This window comes from Somniosus microcephalus, chromosome 2, assembly GCF_052327205.1.
Source record: "Somniosus microcephalus isolate GS21.2 chromosome 2, FLI_Smic_1.0, whole genome shotgun sequence".
NCBI lineage: Eukaryota > Metazoa > Chordata > Chondrichthyes > Squaliformes > Somniosidae > Somniosus > Somniosus microcephalus.
The window spans coordinates 236,781,276-236,802,748 of NC_140988.1; the positions used below are offsets into that span (position 1 = coordinate 236,781,276).

At 44.4% G+C, this 21,473-nt stretch overlaps 1 protein-coding gene across 3 annotated transcripts in view; it reads left to right on the top strand.

The window, feature by feature from the left end:
• Window positions 1–21,473, top strand: part of cep135 (centrosomal protein 135) — a 257,425-nt gene that overhangs the window by 134,258 nt on the left and 101,694 nt on the right. For all 3 annotated transcript variants that reach the window (XM_085970351.1, XM_085970360.1, XM_085970370.1), the window contains 3 exons: window positions 6,351–6,494; window positions 11,692–11,769; window positions 18,934–19,085. In XM_085970351.1, the coding sequence (XP_085826477.1) occupies window positions 6,351–6,494; window positions 11,692–11,769; window positions 18,934–19,085 (374 nt within the window). The remainder of the gene's footprint in view (window positions 1–6,350; window positions 6,495–11,691; window positions 11,770–18,933; window positions 19,086–21,473) is intronic.

A 21,473-nucleotide genomic window follows, 5' to 3' on the forward strand; every position in this document is an offset into this window, starting at 1 on the left:
TTGCGTCCATCTGAGGAGGGCAAATGTCTCATCCGAAAGGCTGCACCTCCGATAGTGCAGCACTCCCTCAGTACTGGACTGGATTTTGTGCTCAAGTCTCTAGAGTGGGACTTGACCCCACAACCTTCAGACTCGGGCAAGATTGCTACCCATTGAGCAACGGCTGCTAGTTTCAAACAAATGACCATAGCATAAAATGTAAGGGCGATTCTGATCTTAACAGATACAGGCAGATAAAGGGAAGATGGGCTGTAAGTCCACCTATAGCACGCTGTATTGTTCAATGACAGCTTCCTTGGTTTAAAAAAAGGGGTGAAGTAAAAAGCACTAGGCACGCACACAGTAAAATTGCAATGGCAGTGAAGTTGTGTGTGCAGTCATTGCTATTAGAAAGGTTCGAAAGTTGCTTTCATCAGGTGACATGAATGGTTGCCTTTTGAATTGTAGCACAGAGATGGGCCTGTAGATTATTGAATCTTTGTGGAGGGAATATCTACCTAGGAAGATTATTGATACATTGACTAGATATGGAAATCAGGAGGACGCCTCCTGAATGTGAACTGCGTACACATTTCTTGCAGCTGTCAATGGATTGTTCTCTGCATTCTCTTCAGGCTGATGCTGCTACTATTACTTCCTATTATGGCCTCCATGGTGAGCTCTCTTTGTAAGGCAAAGTTGTGCAGCAGAAAACGCACAACCACCATCATTGAGACTAGCAGGACATCCCCAGATCAATCTAGGAACTTGGCATGAATGGCAGTTATTTATTACTTGGTTGTATAGACAAACATCTATTATAGTGGTGCTCAACTCATGTCCTGGAAAACTACACGGGTATCATAAGCGATGGCTACAGAGGATAATCTCAACCCCTTAGGAGCTACTGGAAGACTTGCCTTTCTGAGTCAGTGCTGTCATGGTGGATTGGCTTAGAATGAAAGGCTTATGGCAGCTCCCAGGGAAGTAAGCATACACTTGCACAGTGTGGCACTGCTGGTCGCAAACAAATGACTACATCACATAAAAATTGAGGACGATTGTGATTTTCACCGAGACAGACAGTGTTGGGAAGATGGGCTGCAAGTCCACCTGTAGCACGTGGCATAGCTCCTGGTAAAGCAAGACCTCTGCAGGCGCTGTTCCTCTGGCAAATGCAAGTATTGCATCTCTGCCTGTTTATTCTGTTATTGGGGTGCTGGCAGATGGGTATTGTGTGCCTCCAGTGCTGCCCAATCAGGCTAGTATCACTCTTGCCGCCTCCTCATGCTCCTCTTCCAAAAAGCCTAAGAGACAGTGAAATTCCCAAGTCACAGTGATCTGTATGAAATAGTGAAAAGGGACAGCCTCGCAGCAAATGGCACAAAAGCAAATGGGAATGTAGTTGACAATAGCAAGAAACCAAAAAGAAGACCTCCTGAAACAAGTCATAAGCAATCTTAAGCTGATGCAGTCCATTTTGATGCTGGCTCTTTAAATTTTCTTCTACCTTCTGCCAAGTGCCCAGCAACCCTTTAATACAGGTGATAAGAGGGACCAGAGCAAATGAGATAAAAATGACAGAAAATGGGATGCATGCATGATGCTCTTTCGTCATCTTTGTCTCATTTGCAAGTAACAATCCAAAAATAGGAGCAGGTTTCCTGCAATTGTTAGCACTCGATTCTGAGTTAGAAGGTTATTTTCAAGTCCCCCACTGCAGGCTCTGAGCATGTAGTCTAGGCTGACAATTCAGTGCAGTATTGAAGGAATGTTGCATTGTTGGAAGTCTGCCCATTACCGTGAAGGTTAAAGGACCCATGGCCCTATTAGAAAAAGAGCAGGTGATTTCTCCTGCTATTCTGGCCAACATTTATTGCTCAACAATACCTTCAAAACAGATTATCTGGTCTTGCGTTGTTTGCTGTTTGTGGGTGCGTACTGTGCACAAATTGGCTGTTGTACTTACCTACAAACAACACTGCAAAAGTAGTTAATTTGGTTATGTAACTGCTTTGGGAGGTCCTGAGAATGTGAAAGGGGCTTTTATTTATTTATATATAGATTAGGTATATACAGGAAACTTTTTTTTATCCGGCACGGACGGGACCGACGTGGTGCCGGTTCATCAAAAATTCCGGATAACCGAGCGCTATAGTAAAAGATAGGGAGAGCTGACAGCTCCATATAAAGCAACAAACCCTGTTGCTTAGCAACAAGTGTAGAACAATGGCCACAAGTTCCAAGTGTCTCTGTAGCTTAGCAACAGCTGCAGCCACACCCTTGCACAGCAACAGACGGAGGAAGGCAAATACAATATGAAGTAAAACCTACTCCTGAATTTTGCCGGTTAACCGAGATTTCCGGTTATTTAGGTGCCGGTAAATCGAAAGTTTCCTGTATAAGGAAATCTGGCGTGATGAAACATTCTTCTGGGTCCATCCCTGTAAAGAAAACTCCCTGTCACTTAAGTGCCACTTTCAAACTCCGCTCTCCCCAGCCCTCTCCACCCTCACCTCCAACAAGTACGATGAGCTCATGAACTTCTTTGTTGCTAAGATTGAGGCCTTCTGTTCATCTGCTTCTGCCGCATCTCTCCCTTCCCATTGCCCACCAAGCCAAGCTTTCTCCAAGGCGCCCCCCTGCCCAAGTACTGAGCCCACATATTTCTCCAGTTTCTCTCCTCATACTCTCTCTCAGACTTGACTATTCCAATGCTGTCTTGGCCAACCTCCCATTTTCCACCTTCCATAAACTTGAGCTCATCCAAAGCTCTGCTGCCCACATCCTAATCTGCACAAGTCCTGCTCACCCATCACCGCTGTGCTCACTGACCTGCATTGCCTCCTGCTCCACCAGCCCAGTATCAACTGGAATACTGTTCTTTGGACGCTGCGCACACTTTGCAGTGCAGTACAGGGCCAGTCCATTAACGTAACTTTGTGCTGTTCCAGTGAACAGCACACAACATGCTGGAAGCCCGCTAAAGGGTCAGTTGTGGCTCAGTTGGTAGCACCCTCGCCTCTGAGTCAGAAGGTTATGGGTTCAAGTCCCGCTCTAGAGACTTGAGCACAAAAATCTAGGCTGACACTCCACTGCAATACTGAGAGAGTGCTGCACTGTTGGAGGTGTCGTCTTTCAGCTGAGACGTTAAACTAAGGCCCCGTCTGCTCTCTCAGGTGGACGTAAAAGATCCCGTGGCACTATTTTGAAGAAGAGCGGGGAATTATCCCCGGTGTCCTGGTCAATATTTATCCTTCAACCAACATCATTAAAACAGATTATCTGGTCGTTAGCACATTGCTGTTTGTGGGAGCTTGCTGTGCGCAAATTGGCTGCTGCGTTTCCTACATTACAACAGTGACGACACTTCGATAAATTGCTTCATTGGCTGTAAAGCACTTTGGGACATCCGGTGGTCATGAAAGGCGCAATATAAATGCAATTCTTTCTTTCTAGTCTTGCTTAGAGTCAGAGGGCGGGTTGTCTAACATCAGCAGCTCTTAGAGGGGCAGCTGGTCATCCTTAAAGCTGTTCTACTTGGGAGGGGTCAAAATGGCTGCAGCAAGAGCACAAGTTAATGCTTCATTCAGTGAGGCACAGAAGGGTGGACCGATTTGGGCACAGGTCTCGAGCAGCATGGATGGAGGTGGTTGAAAGCTGTTTGACCTGTGCAGCAATCCTGGGACAAGTGAGGAAGAACTTGCTGGTTTTCAGAAGGTCACCTGTTGGTAAAGCATCAGAATGAGAGAATGGTCAGCACTCTGATAACCATTCTGTACTTTACAAATACAGAGGAAAGCCCATGCTTCACTACGACACTCTATATTTCTGCCATGTCAATGTGTTTGCCTAGTGTCTTATTCTTCTTTCGTATGGTAGTAGCAAAGCAAATCAAATGTCAATATCTAAGTTGGATATCCAGGCCAAAGCTTCCAGTGTAACAGCGTGGATATCTTGTAGGCTGCCTGCAAATTTCCTCCGAGGGCAGTGCTCAATGATGTGCTCCAGGGTCTGATTAGGAGCTCCACAGTTGCATGATGGGGATGCTTTAATCTTCCATCTATGGAGAAGATGGCAGCATCTACCATGACCAACACCTTGGCTGCCCGTGCTTGCAAACATCGCACCACCACACCTACGCTGCGAATATGCCGTCTCCAGAGAATACAACCGCTACACCAGCAAAGACATGCCGATCCAGACTGACTTGAACAACCTACCATCAACCTGTCTCCAATCTAGAAGGCCATTTTGGACCATCTCCTCAGCCTTGATGACCGATGGCGAAATGCTTGGAAGAACTGCGACATACGGAATGGATTCTTTATAGAGGACCCCACAGTACATCCTGAATGATTAAACCTTCCTCGCAAACAGTGGACAACCATCAACCACCTCAGTGTCTCATTAAAAGTACCTGTAGTATGCAACAAATACCAAGCACATCAACAACACAAGGTACCTGCATGTTCACGGGCTCAGAGGTGGCTGCTGTGCTGGGCACTTGGGTGACACATGTTTCTCAAGTTCCTCATCCTAAAATATATCCCTTTTCTATGTGCTTGCAGTGAAAGGCTGCAAATAACAAGTGGCAGCACATGAAGACTAGAGAGGGATCATTTCACAAAGACCATTGACACCTTACAAGGAGTGGGCCTTGTTGATTCTAGGCTTGAGGCAGTAGAAGAAGTGGGGGAGAAGAAAGTCAGAAGCCTCAGCCTAAGTTCATGGCTAGTATCATCCTTTGCATTTTACTCTCTATCTATTCATTCATTCATTCCCTCAGAACACTTGCATTCGTGGTCACACGCTAGTTTAACAGACTATAATGTAAGCTCTCTTTTAAGGGAGCATTCCAAAATATGTTCTGCGATTCTAGATGTCTAAGAACAGGAGGTGGCAGAGCCCAATATCTGGCCTCATCCTCACATTTCACACATCCAACTTCACCCTCTTCTACAACAGCAAGCACTTGACCAGATATACCCAATCCAGGAGGGACAGTGAGTGAGTTGCAGGAGGGAGCACTTAGTGAAGCATAAAGCACAAGTGAGAAGAAATTAAAGGAGCTGTAACCGGCTGGCTGGAGGGCCAACATGGAGGCTCCTTCAGCTTCTGACCTTAGAGGGCTGTCTACAAATACAATCTTTATCTCAGGATCATGGAGTCAAATGGTTGGTACAGGAGGGGTCAGGGAAGTTGGCTGATAGATATGACTCGAGTATAATTATGCCAGACTGTTGGTTCACTAGTCTGGGACAGCTCTCCCAACTTGGACACCATTCCCCAGATGTTAGTGAGATGGACTTTGCAAGGTTGACTGGGTTGAGATTACCAGAATTTTGTCTTGATCTGATGGCTAGGTCGTTATCTGGCATTTCTCATGATTCTACTATGTAGCGATTGTTTTTCAACTGAATGGTGTGCTAGGCCATTTCAGAGGGCTTTAAGGTACAACGGCACGTGTAATCCAGACCGGGTACAGGTGGCAGGTTCCCTTTCTTGAAGGGCAATAGTGCACCAGTTAGATTTTTGGAACACACTCAGCTTTGATCAATTTCCTTGGTAGTAGGCCATAATTTACCAGATGTGTTAAATTTAGTTCTGCAATTTACCACAAGGGGATTTCAATTCACAACCTATTGTACTCCTAAACATCCAAATAGAGTAGTAGAGGCAAAAGCCCTGTAACCAATCGGATGTTGCAATGGTGAAACTTTAGGATTATTTTGGAATGCTGAAGCAAATGGTTCAAATGCCCCCTCCCCACCTTAATTATTTTGTGATCCAATCATCCCTTTCCTCCTCTGGAAACTGCAGATAGGCAAGGATGCCCAGTGAGATCCGATTTTGACCGTACACAATTACAATTCTCTTGGCAAACATCCCCAGATGGGAAGTGAAATGCAGATTTAAGGTGGTCTAAATTTGCTACAGTACGGAAAATAAAACATTCAGTGACTAAGCAGTCAAATCATTGGGCCAACATACAGCTACCAACAGATTTCCCTTTAAGAATGGGACTCAACATGGCTGAACTGGCCTACCATGCAGCACCAGTTTAAGATGTGCACTGAGCATCTGCAGCACTGTTCAGGCAGTGTGAACATGTTATAGGGCCATAATTTACATAATTTTGAGAGCATCAGTGAGCCTGCCCCATGCCTGATGTGCCTCAGCACAACAGGCATTTCCTCAGCTGATTATGGTGTGCAGTGGGTGCACCGCATGCCTCACGCCTCAACTCCCTGGGGATTACTTGCGTCCAATATGCATCATCAATAACTAAGTGGCCATCAGTTATTGTGCTTAACTCAATTTAAATTTGATTTTTTTACCTGCTTGCCTTAAATGTGAATTACTTCCAGAATCAAGATGAGTTGAACAAATTAAAAAGGGAAGTGCTAATATCACCAATATGTCAAATGCGTGTGGAAGAAGAAAGGGATGAAGCTAAAGCAGATCTGAAGAGAATGGCAGCTGAGAAAGACGGCCTGAGAGAGAGAATGAAGGTATTTAATTAAATAAAACTGAGAGGGACTATGTGAAACAACCTTATGTACTAAAAACATTTTAATTATTTAAATTGTGACAAGGCATGATTATTTTACCCTTGTTTTTAAAGTTGTTTAATTGACAAACATTTAACTGCCACTAGAGGGACCTATCCTTACGTGCTGTACAATACAAAACATTTGATGTGTCAGTGGTTTGGTTCACCTATTTACATTCAATTTGTTCCACTGAATATCTCTCACATTTTGTATTTTATTTTGAAAAAGTGTATTTTCTCCATGTCTCATAGTAACGGGAACGGTAGCATAGTGGTTATATTACTGGACTAGTAATTCAAGAGACCTGGACTAATAATCCGGCGACGTGAGTTCAAATCCCACCATTTAAATTCAGTTTATTTAAATAAATCTGGAATAAAAACCTAAAATGATTGTCGTAAAAACCCACCTGGTTCACTAATGTCCTTTTAGGGAAGGAAATCTGCCCTCCTTACCTGGTCTGGCCTACATGTGACTCCAGACCCACAGCAATGTGGTTGACTCTTAACTGCCCTCTGAAATGGCCTAGCAAGCCACTCAGTTGAGACAAAACTCAGCTACGAAAAACAATAATTAGAATAAAACCGGACGGACCACCGGGCATCAACCTCGACACCAGGTTCGGACACGACAACAGCACACCAGCCCAGTCGACCCTGCAAAGTCCACCTCACGAACATCTGGGGACTTGTGCCAAAATTGGGAGAGCTGTCGAGCAACAGTCATACTCACAGAATAATACCTTTCAGCCAATGTCCTAGATTCCTCCATCACCATTCCTGGGTCTGTCCTGCCAGAGGTGGGGGCACAGTGGTATATAGTCGGGAGAGAGTAGCCCTGGGAGGCCTCAACATTGACTCCAGACCCCATGAAGTCTCATGGCTTCAGATCAAGCATGGGCAAGGAAACCTCCTGCTGATTACCACTACATCCCTCTCCGCTGATGAATCAGTACTCGTCCATGTTGAACGCCACTTGGAAGAAGCACTGAGGGTAGCAAGGCCACAGAACGTACTCTGGGTGGGGGGACTTCAATGTCCATCACCAAGAGTGTCTCGGTAGCACCACTACAGACCGAGCTGGCCAAGTTCTGAAGGACATGGCCGCCAGACTGGGTCTGCGGCAGGTGGGGAGTGAACCAACACGAGGGGAAAACCTACTTGACCTTGTCCTCACCAATCTACCTGTCGCAGATGCATCTGTCCATGACAGCATTGGTAGCAGTGACCACCACACAGTCCTTGTGGAGATGAAGTCCCGACTTCACACTGAGGACACCCTCCATCGTGTTGTGTGGCACTACCGCTGTGCTAAATGGGATAGATTCAGAACAGATCTAGCAGCTCAAAACTGGGTATCCATGAGGCGCTGTGGGCCATCAGCAGCAGAATTGTATTCCACCACAATCGATAACCTCATGGCACGGCATATCCCTCTACAATTACCATCAAGTCAGAGGACCAACCCTGGTTCAATAAGGAGTGCAGAAGAGCATGCCAGGAGCAGCACCAGGCGTACCTAAAAATGAAGTGCCAACTTGAAGCTGCAACACAGGACTACATGCATGCCAAGCAGCGGAAGCAGCATGCTATAGACAGAGCTAAGCAATCCCACGATCAACGGATCAGATCAAAGCTCTGCAGTCCTGCCACATCCAGTCATGAATGGTGGTGGACAATTAAACAACTAACGGGAGGAGGAGGCTCCATTAATATCTCCATCCTCAATGATGGCAGAACCCAGCACGCGAATGCAATAGACAAGGCTGAAGCGTTTGCAACCATCTTCAGCCAGAAGTGCCGAGTGGGTGATCCATATCGGCCTCCTCCTGCGATCTCCACAATTACAGAAGCCAGTCTTCAGCCAATTCGATTCACTCCATGTGATATCAAGAAATGGCTGAGCGCACTGGAGACAGCCCTGACAACAACCCAGCTGTAGTGCTGAAGATTGTGCTCCAGAACGAGCCGCGCCTCTAGCCAAGCTGTTCCAGTACAGCTACAACACTGTAAAAAGCAGGACAAATCCAATCTGGCCAATTACCGCCCCATCAGTCTACTCCATCATCAGCAATGTGATGGAAGGTGTCGTTGACAGTGCTATCAAGCGGCACTTACTCACCAATAACCTGCTCACCGATGCTCAGTTTGGGTTCTGGCAGGACCACTCGGCTCCCGACCTCATTACAGCCTTTGTCCAAACATGAACGAAAGAGCTGAATTTGAGAGGTGAGGCGAGAGTGACTGCCCTTGACAGCAAGGCAGCATTTGACCGAGTGTGGCATCAAGGAGCCCAAGTAAAATTAAAGTCAATGGGAATCGGGGAGAAACTCTCCACTGGCTGGAGTCATACCTAGCACAAAGGAAGATGGTTGTGATTGTTGGAGGCCAATCATCACAGTCCCAGGACATCGCTGCAGGAATTCCTCAGGGCAGTGACCTAGGCCCAACCATCTTCAACTGCTTCATCCATGGCCTTTCCTCCATCATAAGATCAGAACTAGGGATGTTCGCTCATGATTGCACAGTGTTCAGTTCCATTCGCAACTCCTCAGATAATGAAGCGGTCCATGCCCAAATGCAGCAAGGCCTAGACAATATTCAGGCTTGGGCTGATGAGTGGCATGTAACATTCGCGCCACACAAGTGCCAGGCAATGACTATCTCCAGCAAGCGAGTGTCTAACCACCGCCTCTTGACATTCCATGGCATTAGCATTGCCAAATCTCCCACCATCAACATCCTGGGGGTCACCATTGACCAGAAACTTAACTAGACCAGCCACACACACACTGTGGTCTCAAGAACAGGTCAGAGGTTGGGTATTCTGCGGCGAGTGTCTCACCTCCTGATTCCCCAAAGCCTTTCCACCATTTACAAGGCAGAAGTAAGGAGTGTGATGGAATACTCTCCACTTGCCTGGATGAGTGCAGCTCCAACAACACTCAAGAAGCTTGACACCATCCAGGATAAAGCAGCCCGCTTGATTGGCACTCCCTCCACCACCGGCGCACCGTGGCTGCAGTGATGGTACAGCAATTCGCCATGGCTTCTTTGACAGCACCTCCCAAACCTGTGACCATTACCACCTAGAAGGACAAGGGCAGCAGGTGCATGGGAACACCATCACCTGCAAGTTCTCCTCCAAGTCACACACCACCCTGACTTGGAAATATATCAGTGCTCCTTCATCGTCCTTGGGTCATATTCCTGGAACTCCCTCCCTAACAGCACTATGGGAGTGCCTTCACCACACTGACTGCAGTAGTTCGTTACCTCTGGGGTCCCCTCTCATTACCTCTTGGCCCCATCCTAGTTCTCATCTATTTGCTGCCCCTTGACGACATCATCAGAAAACACAGGGTCTGTTTTCACATGTATACTGACAACACCCAGCTCTACCTCAGCACCACCTCTCTTGACCCCTCCACGGTCTCTAAATTGACACACTGCTTGTCTGACATCCAGTATTGGATGAGCAGAAATATTGGGAAGACCAAAGCCATTGTCTTCGGGCCCCGCTACAAACTCCGTTCCCCAGCCACCGACTCCATCCCTCACCCTAGCATCTATCTGAGGCTGAACCAGACTGTTCGCAACCTTGGTGTCATATTTGACCCTGAAATGAGCTTCCGACCACATATCCGTGGCATAACCAAGACCGCCTATTACCACCTCCGTAACATTGCCCGTCTCCGCCCCTGCCTCAGCTTATCTGCTGCTGAAACCCTTATCCATGCCTTTGTTACCTCTAGCCTTGACTATTCCAATGCACTCCTGGCTGGCCTCACATATTTTACCCTACTTAAACTTGAGGTCATCCAAAACTCGGCTGCCCGTGTCCTAATTCGCACCAAGTCCCGTTCACCCATCACCCCTGTGCTCGCTGACCTACATTTGCTCCCGGTTAAACAATGCCTTGATTTCAAATGTTTTCAAATCCCTCCATGGCCTTGCCCCTCCCTATCTCTATAATCTCCTTCAGCCCCAAACCCCCCCGCCCCCTCCCCGAGATATCTGCGCTCCTCAAATTTTGCCCTCTTGAGCATTCCTGATTATAATCACTCAACCATCATTGGCCGTGCCTTCAGCTGCCTAGGCCTTAAGATCTGGAACTCCCTCCCGAAACCTCTCCGTCTCTCTACCTCGCTTTCCTCCCTTAAGATGCTCCTTAAAACCTACCTCTTTGACCAAGCAGCTGCCCTAATTTCTGATGTGGCTCGGTGTTAATTGTTTGTTCTATAACACTCCTGTGAAGCGCCTTGGGGCATTTTACTACGTTAAAGGTGCTATATAAATACACGTTGTTCAAGACACCTTCTCAATGGCAATTAGGAATGTGTAATAAATGCTGGCCTTGCGAGTGATGCCCAGCTCCCAGGAATGAATAAAAAAAAGTATTCATTTTTAATTGCGTAAATCTCCTCCACTTGATGTCTTCTGATCTTAAACTTTAAAATAATGCCACTGGAAAATTATATTTTTATTGCGGGATTCACAGAAATCATCCTGCTCTACCCCCAGTCTTGCCCCTCACTGCCATTCTGGATCATATCTAATGCCGCTGTTGCTCCAGGAGCTTGATCTCTGCTTCACATTACGAGTGAGAATTCCCGATTGGTATACTGGATGGTGTGTAAAATAGACACTGCTGTCAAATCCGACCTAGAGGAATGGACTGAAAGTATCTGCTGGCTTTAAGGGTAGTACACAAAATTAGTTTAGGCAGACTCAATCCAATTCCTAGTGAACATGGCCCCTTAGAGAACTTTCCCCTAATTTAGCACTGATTAGCAATCTTGCTCCTGAGAGACCATAGAATGCCTAGCATGATAAATGGAAAATATCAGAATGCAGTCAGTGGGGATATCTTTGAGGTTGGGACTGAGGCATATTATTGAGGCAAAGTAGAGGACCCTTGCATCCTATGCTATATCTACCATCTGTCCCCTTTGATATGCACAGAAATTGATACCAAAAAAATTGTTAAAAATATAAAAGTTTCAAAGTGATGTGGATATATCTGATAGTCATTCTCAGTTTTCAGTGTCTGATAAGATTTCAACGATTAACTTTTTTCTGAAACAAAATCATTAAAAGGTTGATTTCTTAGAGTTGTGCAAATTGTAAGTATTTAAAATGTATTCTTATCCTAGGGCATCCTTGAAACAGCTGATTTTAACACAAAACAGATGGAACAGAAGATATCACAGTTAGAAACTAAAATGTGTGAAGTAAGTATCTTAAGGCAAACAATCTTAATGATGGTTTCATGGATAACCCAGATGCATTTTGTAGTCTGAATACTTTAAAACAGAGGTTTTACTGTAACAGCTACTTAGAAGAACAGGGGGTGGGTAGTTGAGAATGACTAATAAAGCTGATTTGGAAGGCACCATAAACCATAACAGCAAATGATCTCCAAAAACTTTGAGGTCAAATTGCAAAATTTTACTCAGTCTATCTTTTTTTTTTCAAATATGGCCTCAATAAAGCAAAGCTTTACCAATGATAGTTAAAGTTAATCAATTTGCAGAAGGTCTAAAAAAAGGAATTTTATCTAAATCAAATTTACAGTTAGCCATTGTAAGTTTGTTTTTGGAATTATCCTAATAGGTTATCAGAATTTTAAGGGAAAGAAAGGTCTTGAAGAGTACTTTCTGTTTGAAATATCTTCCAGAATTGGATATATAGACAAGCGATATACAGTACTCACAATTATTTTATTTGGCATTTTTGTAGAAACATTAATTTTATTGCTGGCCAGAAAACCTATGAATCTGGTTATCCTTCCTGCTAAACTGCTTGGTGATACTTCCAACAGGGAGCAGCCTCAAGCATCTCAGAGCAGCTCTTTTGCAAACAATGGAATGTGACTTTTCATCTGCTAAAGAACTGATCTAGAACAGCCGAACCCCCGGAAACCAAACTACTGGCTGCAGATACAAATTTTTGAAAGTCCTAGTCACTAAGTGGTGACACATTTAAACCATTTTTTCAACACTGGCGTGTAAGCATTGATAAGAAACAGACACAATATGGCAATGTTTATATTCTCAAACTTTAACAATTTGCTGAATTTTCCAAGTGTTGTTTCAACAAAATGCATGTAAACTATTTATTTTAGCCCTTGTCTGCATTGGTTTACCCCACGACAGCACACAGTGCAGTAAGCATCGCAAAGTATGTTGTATTGATCTTGTTACTTCTGATGAAAAAAAATAAAATGCCATATGCAGAATTGCATATGAATGAGAGACTGCATGTTTTAGCTTTTCATCTGAGCACAGCATAGCTATGATGGTTGAAATTAATTAATATTGCCCCAGCTTTCATTCCAATAAATAGGAGCAAAACCTGATGAGCGAAGTTAAAATTGAATAATTACATGTGATATGATACAAAATGTCTTTTATCCATCAGCACAGTATGTATTAGTGTAACTGAATAAATATTTCAATTTAATTTAAATATATTTCCTTTTTTGCTGCTGCAATGGTTTTCTTGGAGCATCAAAGTGGAATGGTCACAGGACGTCTGCTGCTAAAAGTTTTTTAAAAAGTAACACTGGTCGAACAGTTGTCTCATATCAATAGGGATTTAATTTTCTCTCTACCTGCCATTGCTGTACTTGCATCTGCCAGGCACCACCAATTGGGATTGGTTGAAATCTGATGCTTATACCACTAAATATTCCACATAATTGTGCATGACATTGTGCCATGAAATGTACTGTGTTCAATAACATAACTATATTGCAGTGTGTTTTTGGAACTTCAGCCCACTTGAACCTAAAACTGTAGTCTACCTTTTCAAAATACTGTCTATTGCAGTATTAGTGCATGTGCAAAGTAATTTCCAGCTTCACGTACAGTGCATTACAAAATATATGAAATTTATTGACCGGTCAAAATATGGTGCATACAAATAGACATAGAGCAGTCTTTTTAAAAACTGCCCTGTCAAATAAGCACATTTTCAAGCTTGTGACAGTTGCAAACACAAAATACGATGGCCTGTACTTTCCGATCACAGGCCTCCCGCGTGCGGAGGCCTGCGATCTGGAAAAATCTACGCCCTTACCTGAGGTCTCCCGGGACGTACGCACTTCCAATCCTGGGCCTCTCCAAACTCCAAGTGCGCAGGGCCCATGTATCCCAGAGGCACATGTAGTTCGCAGCGTCCCTGGGATCACGTGGGGAGCCAATCAAAGAAGGGAATCTCCCTTCATACACTTGACAGGAAGACCTGTCAAATATATGAATGGAGATCACCCCAAAAACATAGTGAAACTTTAAATAAATCACATTTTTTAAATGACTTGAAATTACAATAAATTAATTATTTAAGCAAAAATGTAATTTTTTGAAAAAAAATTATTTTTTTATGGGGCTAAAAATAAACTTACCTTTTTTAAAGTTTTTAAATGATAAATCAGTGAAAACATTTTTTTTAAACTTTTTTTCAACTCTTATCCTGGTAGAAGCAAGCCTTACACCTGCTTTTACCAGGCGTAAGAATTGTAAGAGCTTTCTGTGGGCAGAGGGTCTCCAAAAAGCGGAACTAGCCACCCACAGAGGCCCTTCTCTAGGGCAACCGGAGGATCTGTCAAGAGCATTCTTGACAGATTGGAAATGCCAGTTTTCAGCGCATGCCTGAAACCGGCATTTCCGATGTCCCTACGGGTGGGTACACCGCACGAACCCACCCGTAAGGATCGGAATATCTGGGCCACTATAAATTTAATACGGAAGATATTGTAAATTTTTCATTCTGAATGCAACCCGCGTCGTCAAAGGTTTATGGAGCAATTGGTTTGTCAGTATATTGGCATCTTGGATAAAAAATGAAAAGCACTCTAGGCATGGTCTTTAGAAACACAGTAACTATTTTTATTGACCCTTATTAACCACCAATTATTTGAGACATTAATTCATCTGCTTGTAGTGTATGTAACCGTTCCACCTTTAAGAGAACTATTTTAAGAGATGCACTACTTTATCTTGGCTGCTGTATACTGTAATACCGGTGGTGACCACACCGGTATATAAGTGCTGTGTAATGATTTATTGGGCAGTTCAGCCCGGACCTTCGACTAGTAAAGACCTGTTAAAAGTTACTCTTGTGGTCTGTGTAGTAATTCTCATTATAACACACAGACTTAACAGTGGCGACGAGTACGATCTTACCCTGCGGCAGAGATACATCCAAGGCAGTTTAACGGGCGTCGAGAAGAGGCATCCGCCCTCATCATTCTGCTGAGAAAAGACTCGGGTCTGCAGAGCAAAGGAAGAATTCTGACACGAAGCCTTCCAGCAGTAACAGGCAGTGATCATCCCTTCTATCACGGTGGTGGGTAAGCCGATCAGCGACGAGCAGCAAGTCGGCCACGTTGGCTGTGAAGTAGGGGAGGGAAAAACGGAGGATATAAGGGCGGAGAACTCGACCACGGCCGGGGAAAAGAGCCGGACAGAAGTCGGGGCCAGAGGCGCTGAGACTGGGGCAGCGTAAAGCACGGGAGCCGCGGTGAATGCAAACGCAGCCGGTGTAAAAGACCGGGCTGCAAGCGGGCTGGGAGACGCAACAGCGTCGAGAGAGAGCTCGACCGCGACCGGTGGAAAAAGGCCGGGCAGCTACCGAGGCCGCGAGGCGCAGCGTAAGGCGCGGGAGAAAATAAATTTTAAAAAACGCGGAGAACTCAGCCGCAGCCGGGGGAAAGGACCGGACTGCAAGAGGGGCTGGGAGGCACGATTTGAGAACCGCTGGGGAGGGCGAACGCAGCAATACGGCAATCGCCATTACAGCCAGCGGGGGAGAAAGGCAAACGCGGGAAGCCGCCATTTTCGTAGGCGGGGGAAGAAGACAAGCGCGGGAAACCGCCATTTTGAGAAAAAAAAAAAAAATGTCTTTGTTTCTCAAGAAGATTGCGAGGATGCCTAAGCGTGGTAACATCAACGATTTTGATTCCGATGTTGAAGATTGGGCCACGTATGTAGAACGCATAGAGATTTATCGTAAGGCAAATAAAATATCAAATAAAGATAAAGCACTAACCTTACTAAACTCAATGGGTGCGAAGACATACGGGCTATTGAAGCATCTTCTATCACCAGCTAAACCGGCGGATCAGACTTTCGCTAATATTGTTGCTGTCCTGAGAAATCATTTGAACCCCACACCGCTGATGTTAGCGGAACGATTTAAATTTTATGCGAGAACGCAACGGAAAGAGGAAAGCAACGCGGAGTATTTAATTGAACTGCGTAAGCTAGCGAAATACTGTCAGTTTGGGGAAGGACTGACAGAGGCACTGAGAGACAAATTCGTGTGTGGATTGTCGAAAGAAGGAACACAAAAGCGGCTACTTGAAGAGAATGATCTTACACTTGATAAGGCTGTCACTATTGCAGCATCGCACGAAGCCGCAGCGAGAGGCACTGCGGAAATGCAGCTGAAGGCAGCGGTACTCAGCGTAGATCAAATGGCTTTGGGTACAACGAAATGTTATCGTTGTGGGAAGACAACACACGATCAGAACCAATGCTGGTTTAAAAACCAGGAATGTAGAAAATGTGGCAAGCTTGGTCACATAGCTAAAGTATGCCGGTCAGGAAAGAAGACCAGCAACAAAAAGTCACCGCAGGAAAAGTGCAGAAAGGTACATAAGGTGGCTGAGAAGAGTTCGGATGAACAGAATTCGGATTCAGACTCCAACAGCAAGGAACTGGGTAGTCTGAGAATTCACAATGTGAGTAAGGAAGCTGACCTACAAACTATCTGGGTCACACTGCAGATAGCAGGAGTCCAAGTGAAGATGGAATTGGACACCGGATCGGCGTTGACGGTCATGAATAAGCAAGATTACAAAAGGTTATTCACACATATTCCCCTACGGGATACGGAGATAGTATTGCAGACATACACGGGGCAAAGGGTATACCCCATCGGAAAGATAAAAGTTAAGGTGGTACACCAGGGCAAAGAACACCAAGGAATGGACATATATGTACTACCTGAGGGAGGTCCACCACTTCTGGGACGGGAGTGGATCAGGAAAATAAATATGGACTGGCACTCCCTAAAAGCAATAACGGTAGATTCCGGAAAAAAAGATGTTAAACCTGAACGATTGTCCAGAATATTGGATGAGGGCATATGCAGCAGTGACAGTGACAAAGCAGAGAGTGAGAACTCGGTGAAGACAATCAGCTCAGACTCTGGAACTGATGATGGTAAGACCAGCCCATGTGCAAAAGACAAGTCTAAAATGGACTTGCAGACTAATGATGGAAAAACGAAGGAGTGCATAAATGCTTCAGAAGAGAACAAAGTATCAGAACAGAATTCCACTGAACAACAACAACATAGTTTGACAGAGAATTCTGAGTCTGTCCAGTCTACAGACATGCACATTTCTGAGGAACACCGGGCTCGAACTCAACTCAATTTCAAACTACAACAGCAATTAGAACAAATGATTCGCCGTTTTGAGCAAGAGATGAATGCAAATAAAAAGTTCTTTGACACAGAGTGGGAGAATCTGGACAGACAGCAGAAGCAGCTGATTGAGAAAATGGAACAGGAACACACAAACCGTCTGCGCGATGAGGCCAAACGAATCAAAGCTGAGCAAGAAAGGGAATATGTCAAATTCATCGATCAGTTGAAAGCTAAGAAGAGCACCCTTTTGTGAGCAGTGTCAGCAGTAATAAGCCACTCAGGGAATTGGTGGCAGAGGCAAAAGCTGAAGTGATGGAGGAAATAGAAGACAATAGAGAAGAAGCAGAAGATGATGACTCATCTGAACCATTATCACCCTTACCAGGTCATGCACGTGGTCCCTCCGAACTGAGCCAAATCAGTCTGGAAGTAGAAAAACTTCCCAAGGTACTCGAGCCTTTAGAAGTCAGCAATGCTGGTTCTGAAGTTACGAAAGTTCAAGCTGTTAAGTCCAGTGAAGGACTATTAGATGAGTCACCCCAGCAACGAGAACCTACTACACCACCGAAAACTACTACACCGCCGAGGCGTTATCCGGACCGAGTCAGGAAGCCTCCAGAGAGACTGAATCTGTGAACTGTTTTTACATGAAGTTGTGTATATATGTTAGTATGTTATGTTTAATGGGGAATATATACTGTTAAGCTAAAAAGGGAGGATTGTAGTGTATGTAACCGTTCCACCTTTAAGAGAACTATTTTAAGAGATGCACTACTTTATCTTGGCTGCTGTATACTGTAATACCGGTGGTGACCACACCGGTATATAAGTGCTGTGTAATGATTTATTGGGCAGTTCAGCCCGGACCTTCGACTAGTAAAGACCTGTTAAAAGTTACTCTTGTGGTCTGTGTAGTAATTCTCATTATAATACACAGACTTAACACTGCTCATCCACCCCTTCAAATTGGTGATTTGCCCCTTTGCTCTCTCCTAGCCCTGTCAATTCCCCTAGTATGACCTCGATGGGCCGAAATGGCCTCTATCTGCACTGTGGGGTTTCTGTGATTCTGTGACCCTCATCTTTCCTCCCTTAAGTCCAAGGTTGCAAACTTGAGCGTATCTGGTGTATGCCTGGTTTAGAAATCTGTTAGCAGATCTGGCTGGACCACATTAAGCGCTATTGGGCCTCACTCTCCTCTGCCAAAAGTGCCTACTACTCCAGGATCATCACAGAGAACCTCCGCTGCCTTTCCTCCGCAATCAGCTGGCATCCATTTGACCCTGAGCTGAGTTTCCAAAGTAATATCCTCTTCATCAAAAAGACCACTTACTTCCACCTCTATAACATCACTCGCCTCTGCCCCAACCTCAACCCATCAACTCTTGAAACCCTCCTCTAAGCCTTTGTCACCACCAAAGGCAACTATTCCAATGCTCATCGAAAACTCAGCTGCACGTAGCCTATTCCGCACCATGTCCTGCTCATCAATCACCCCTGTCCTCGTTAACCTACAATGGATTCCAATGCCCCAATATCTCAAATTTAAGATTCTACTAGTATTTAAATCCCTTCATAGCCTTGCCCCTCTCTACCTCAGTTACCATCGCCAGCCCTACAACTCCCTGACTCCCGAAACACTCTGGCCTCTTGTGCCAAAAAGTTTTTGGTCCCACCATTGGAGGCTGTGTAGTCAGCCGCCTCAGCCCCACATATAGGAATTACTTCCTGAACCCCTCTGCCTCTCCACTTCCCTCTCCCACATTTAACACCTTCCTTAAAACCCACCTTTTTGACCAAGCTTTGGGTCACCCCTCCTAATATATTTTCTTTGGGCCGGAGTTCTTTTTTCCTTGTACCTCTGAGATGCCTTGGGGTGTTTTTTTTTTAAACATTTAAAGTACAATATAAATGCAAATTGTTGTTATTGTGTATTTTCTGTTTTTATTTTTTTGCAGCTTGATAATGAATGCTTTGCCCTCAAAAAGAAAGTAACAACACAAAAAGAAGATATAGCAGCCCTTGAAGAAAAGACCAATTTTCAGTCACAAAAACTCTTGCAGACCAATGATGATGCCTCTCATCAGAAGGCAGAGCTGAGTTCAGTTAGGTTAGTGTTATTTTGGTGATGTGACATTCATATGTTGGTTTGAAAAACTAATGTCACTATATATCATTTTAAATAGCATTGGTTGAGGAGTGGTACTGTGAGGAAGTTCATTGGCAATTAATGTCCTTTTCAGGATACTAGTATAGTGGATGCCGCTTAGTACGATCAGCCCTGAGAATTCTTGTTTCAGTCACAATGATCAAACGAGCCATATTGTATTCATGTGGGTGTTGCTGTCATCGCAGTTTTGGTTTACTAGTTGATCTGTGCCATTGCTCATGGAAATGAATATTAATCTCCAGTGCTTTGGCTTAATAGTCCTTCAGTATGAAATGCGTGGATGCCAATGATACTGTTCGTGATACTACTGACCAGTCAAATCTGGCCCATTAAAGCTTGTCTCTACAGTACCCTAACCCTTTCATTATTGAATTCAACATCGTTTTGAGCATATCTTCTGGTCCTATTTTTCTGATTTAGTGCCTGCCATAAACAAGCTGGTCCCCAGTAATTGCTTCTAATATTCTGGCAGACCTGAGAAAGCTGGTAAGCATGTAAATGGAAAAAAATGGTCACTTTGAGGCTGCTTTGTGATGTTATCCATGGCAGTACAATAATTTCCCCTGGTGGTGAGTTGATTGTGAGTGGTGGTTAATAAGCTTGCTGGAAACTGACATGCACAGCAGGGACCAGTGAGCTAGCTGAAACTGACACAGCCAACAAATCAACTGCAAATCAAAAACACTTCCCCAAATTGGAAAAGGGAGATTTTTACCTTTTGAACTGTTCAGATATGAAATATAGTTACAAAAAAAGTTACATCTGTACAAAGTCAGTTATAACTAAGGCAGCCTTAGATATCACAAGAACCCATGGTCACATTCTCAGCTGCTGGCTCCCCAGCTGGGTCTGCCTGTTGTCACTCTTTTATTCAGATTTTCTCATATATAGTTCCACCTTCATAGCTTTGGGTTTGCATGTGCTATTTTACCAGCTGGCATCCATTCTTTCACCTGCTCAAGGTGCAAATCTTCAACTGTACTGCACGTTCAGCCTATTCTTGAAATATGCTTTGTTACTGCACATAGACCATTACATCAATGCTGTTCACACTGACGGCCAGTATCCTCCGTCCATACCATGCTCCAAAAGCACCCAGTCTCTGCTCTGTACCTTTGTCAGTAGCCAGCTCTCAGCAGCACAAAAATGTGAACTAGACACAAGCTTCATAAACTCTCCTTTTCACATAACCATAATATGTGTCTGCTCCTCCAGAATGTGATATTGGGAGAAGCAGAGCAGATGGTATGGCAGATAAGGAAAGGAAAAGCATCAGGCTTATGCTGAATTGTTGCTGGAAAAACTTAAAGATGAAATCGAGAGGGACTGAGGTGGTGAAAGAACTTCATTGTATCATCCAAACATTCTGGAGAAACAAGGAGGGACTTATGGTTTGGAAACTGGCAATAACTCTATTATGCAAGCAGGAGTGCAAGATTTCAAGTGGCAGTGTGCCGGTAAAGGTGTTCCTGACTAGGATACAAAGACCTCTGTATGGAAATCTGTAGGAAAGTCAGTGTAGCTTCAGAAAAGAATGTAAATCATGACCAGATTTTCTTGCTGAGACAGATGACTGAAGAATGCTGGGAATATGGTTAAGAATCAGGTTAATTGTTATGATTTGAGCACTGGCCCAATACTTTTTATCATGCCCACAAAAGACCACTTCCGCAGGCAAACGTGTACAGCAGCTCAAAACATGACCATTTTCACAAAATGGTGTGCCCTGAGTGAACAATTGCAAAGTTTATTATTGTATATACTGCAAACAGTAACTCTGGAACTCTCTGGTGGACAAATAACACTTTCTGACAGACTATATATCTCAGGTTAGAATTACAAAGAGGTTTATGAGGATGTTGCCAAGATTGGAGCTTTTTAGCTGAGGAAAGATTGGATCGGCTGGGGTTGTTTTTTTTGGAACAGAGGAGGCTGAGGGGAGACTTAATTGAGGTGTATAAAATTATGAAGGGCCTAGATAGAGTGGATAGGAAGCATCTATTTCCCTTTGCAGAGAGCTCAATAACCAGGGGGCATACATTTAACGTAATTGGTAGAGGGGAGTTGAGAAATATTTTCACCCAGAGGGCAATGGGGGTCTGGAATGCACTGCTTGAAAAGGTGGTAGAGGCAGAAACCCTCATTGCATTTAAAAAGTATTTGGATATACACTTGAAGTGCCGTAACCTACAAGGCTACGGACCAAGAGATGGAAAGTGGGATTAGGCTGGATAGCTCTTTTTCGACCAGCACAGACACGATGGGCCGAATGGCCTCTTTCTGTGCCGTAAATTTCTATGATTCTACAGTCAACTCACTGTCCTTGTT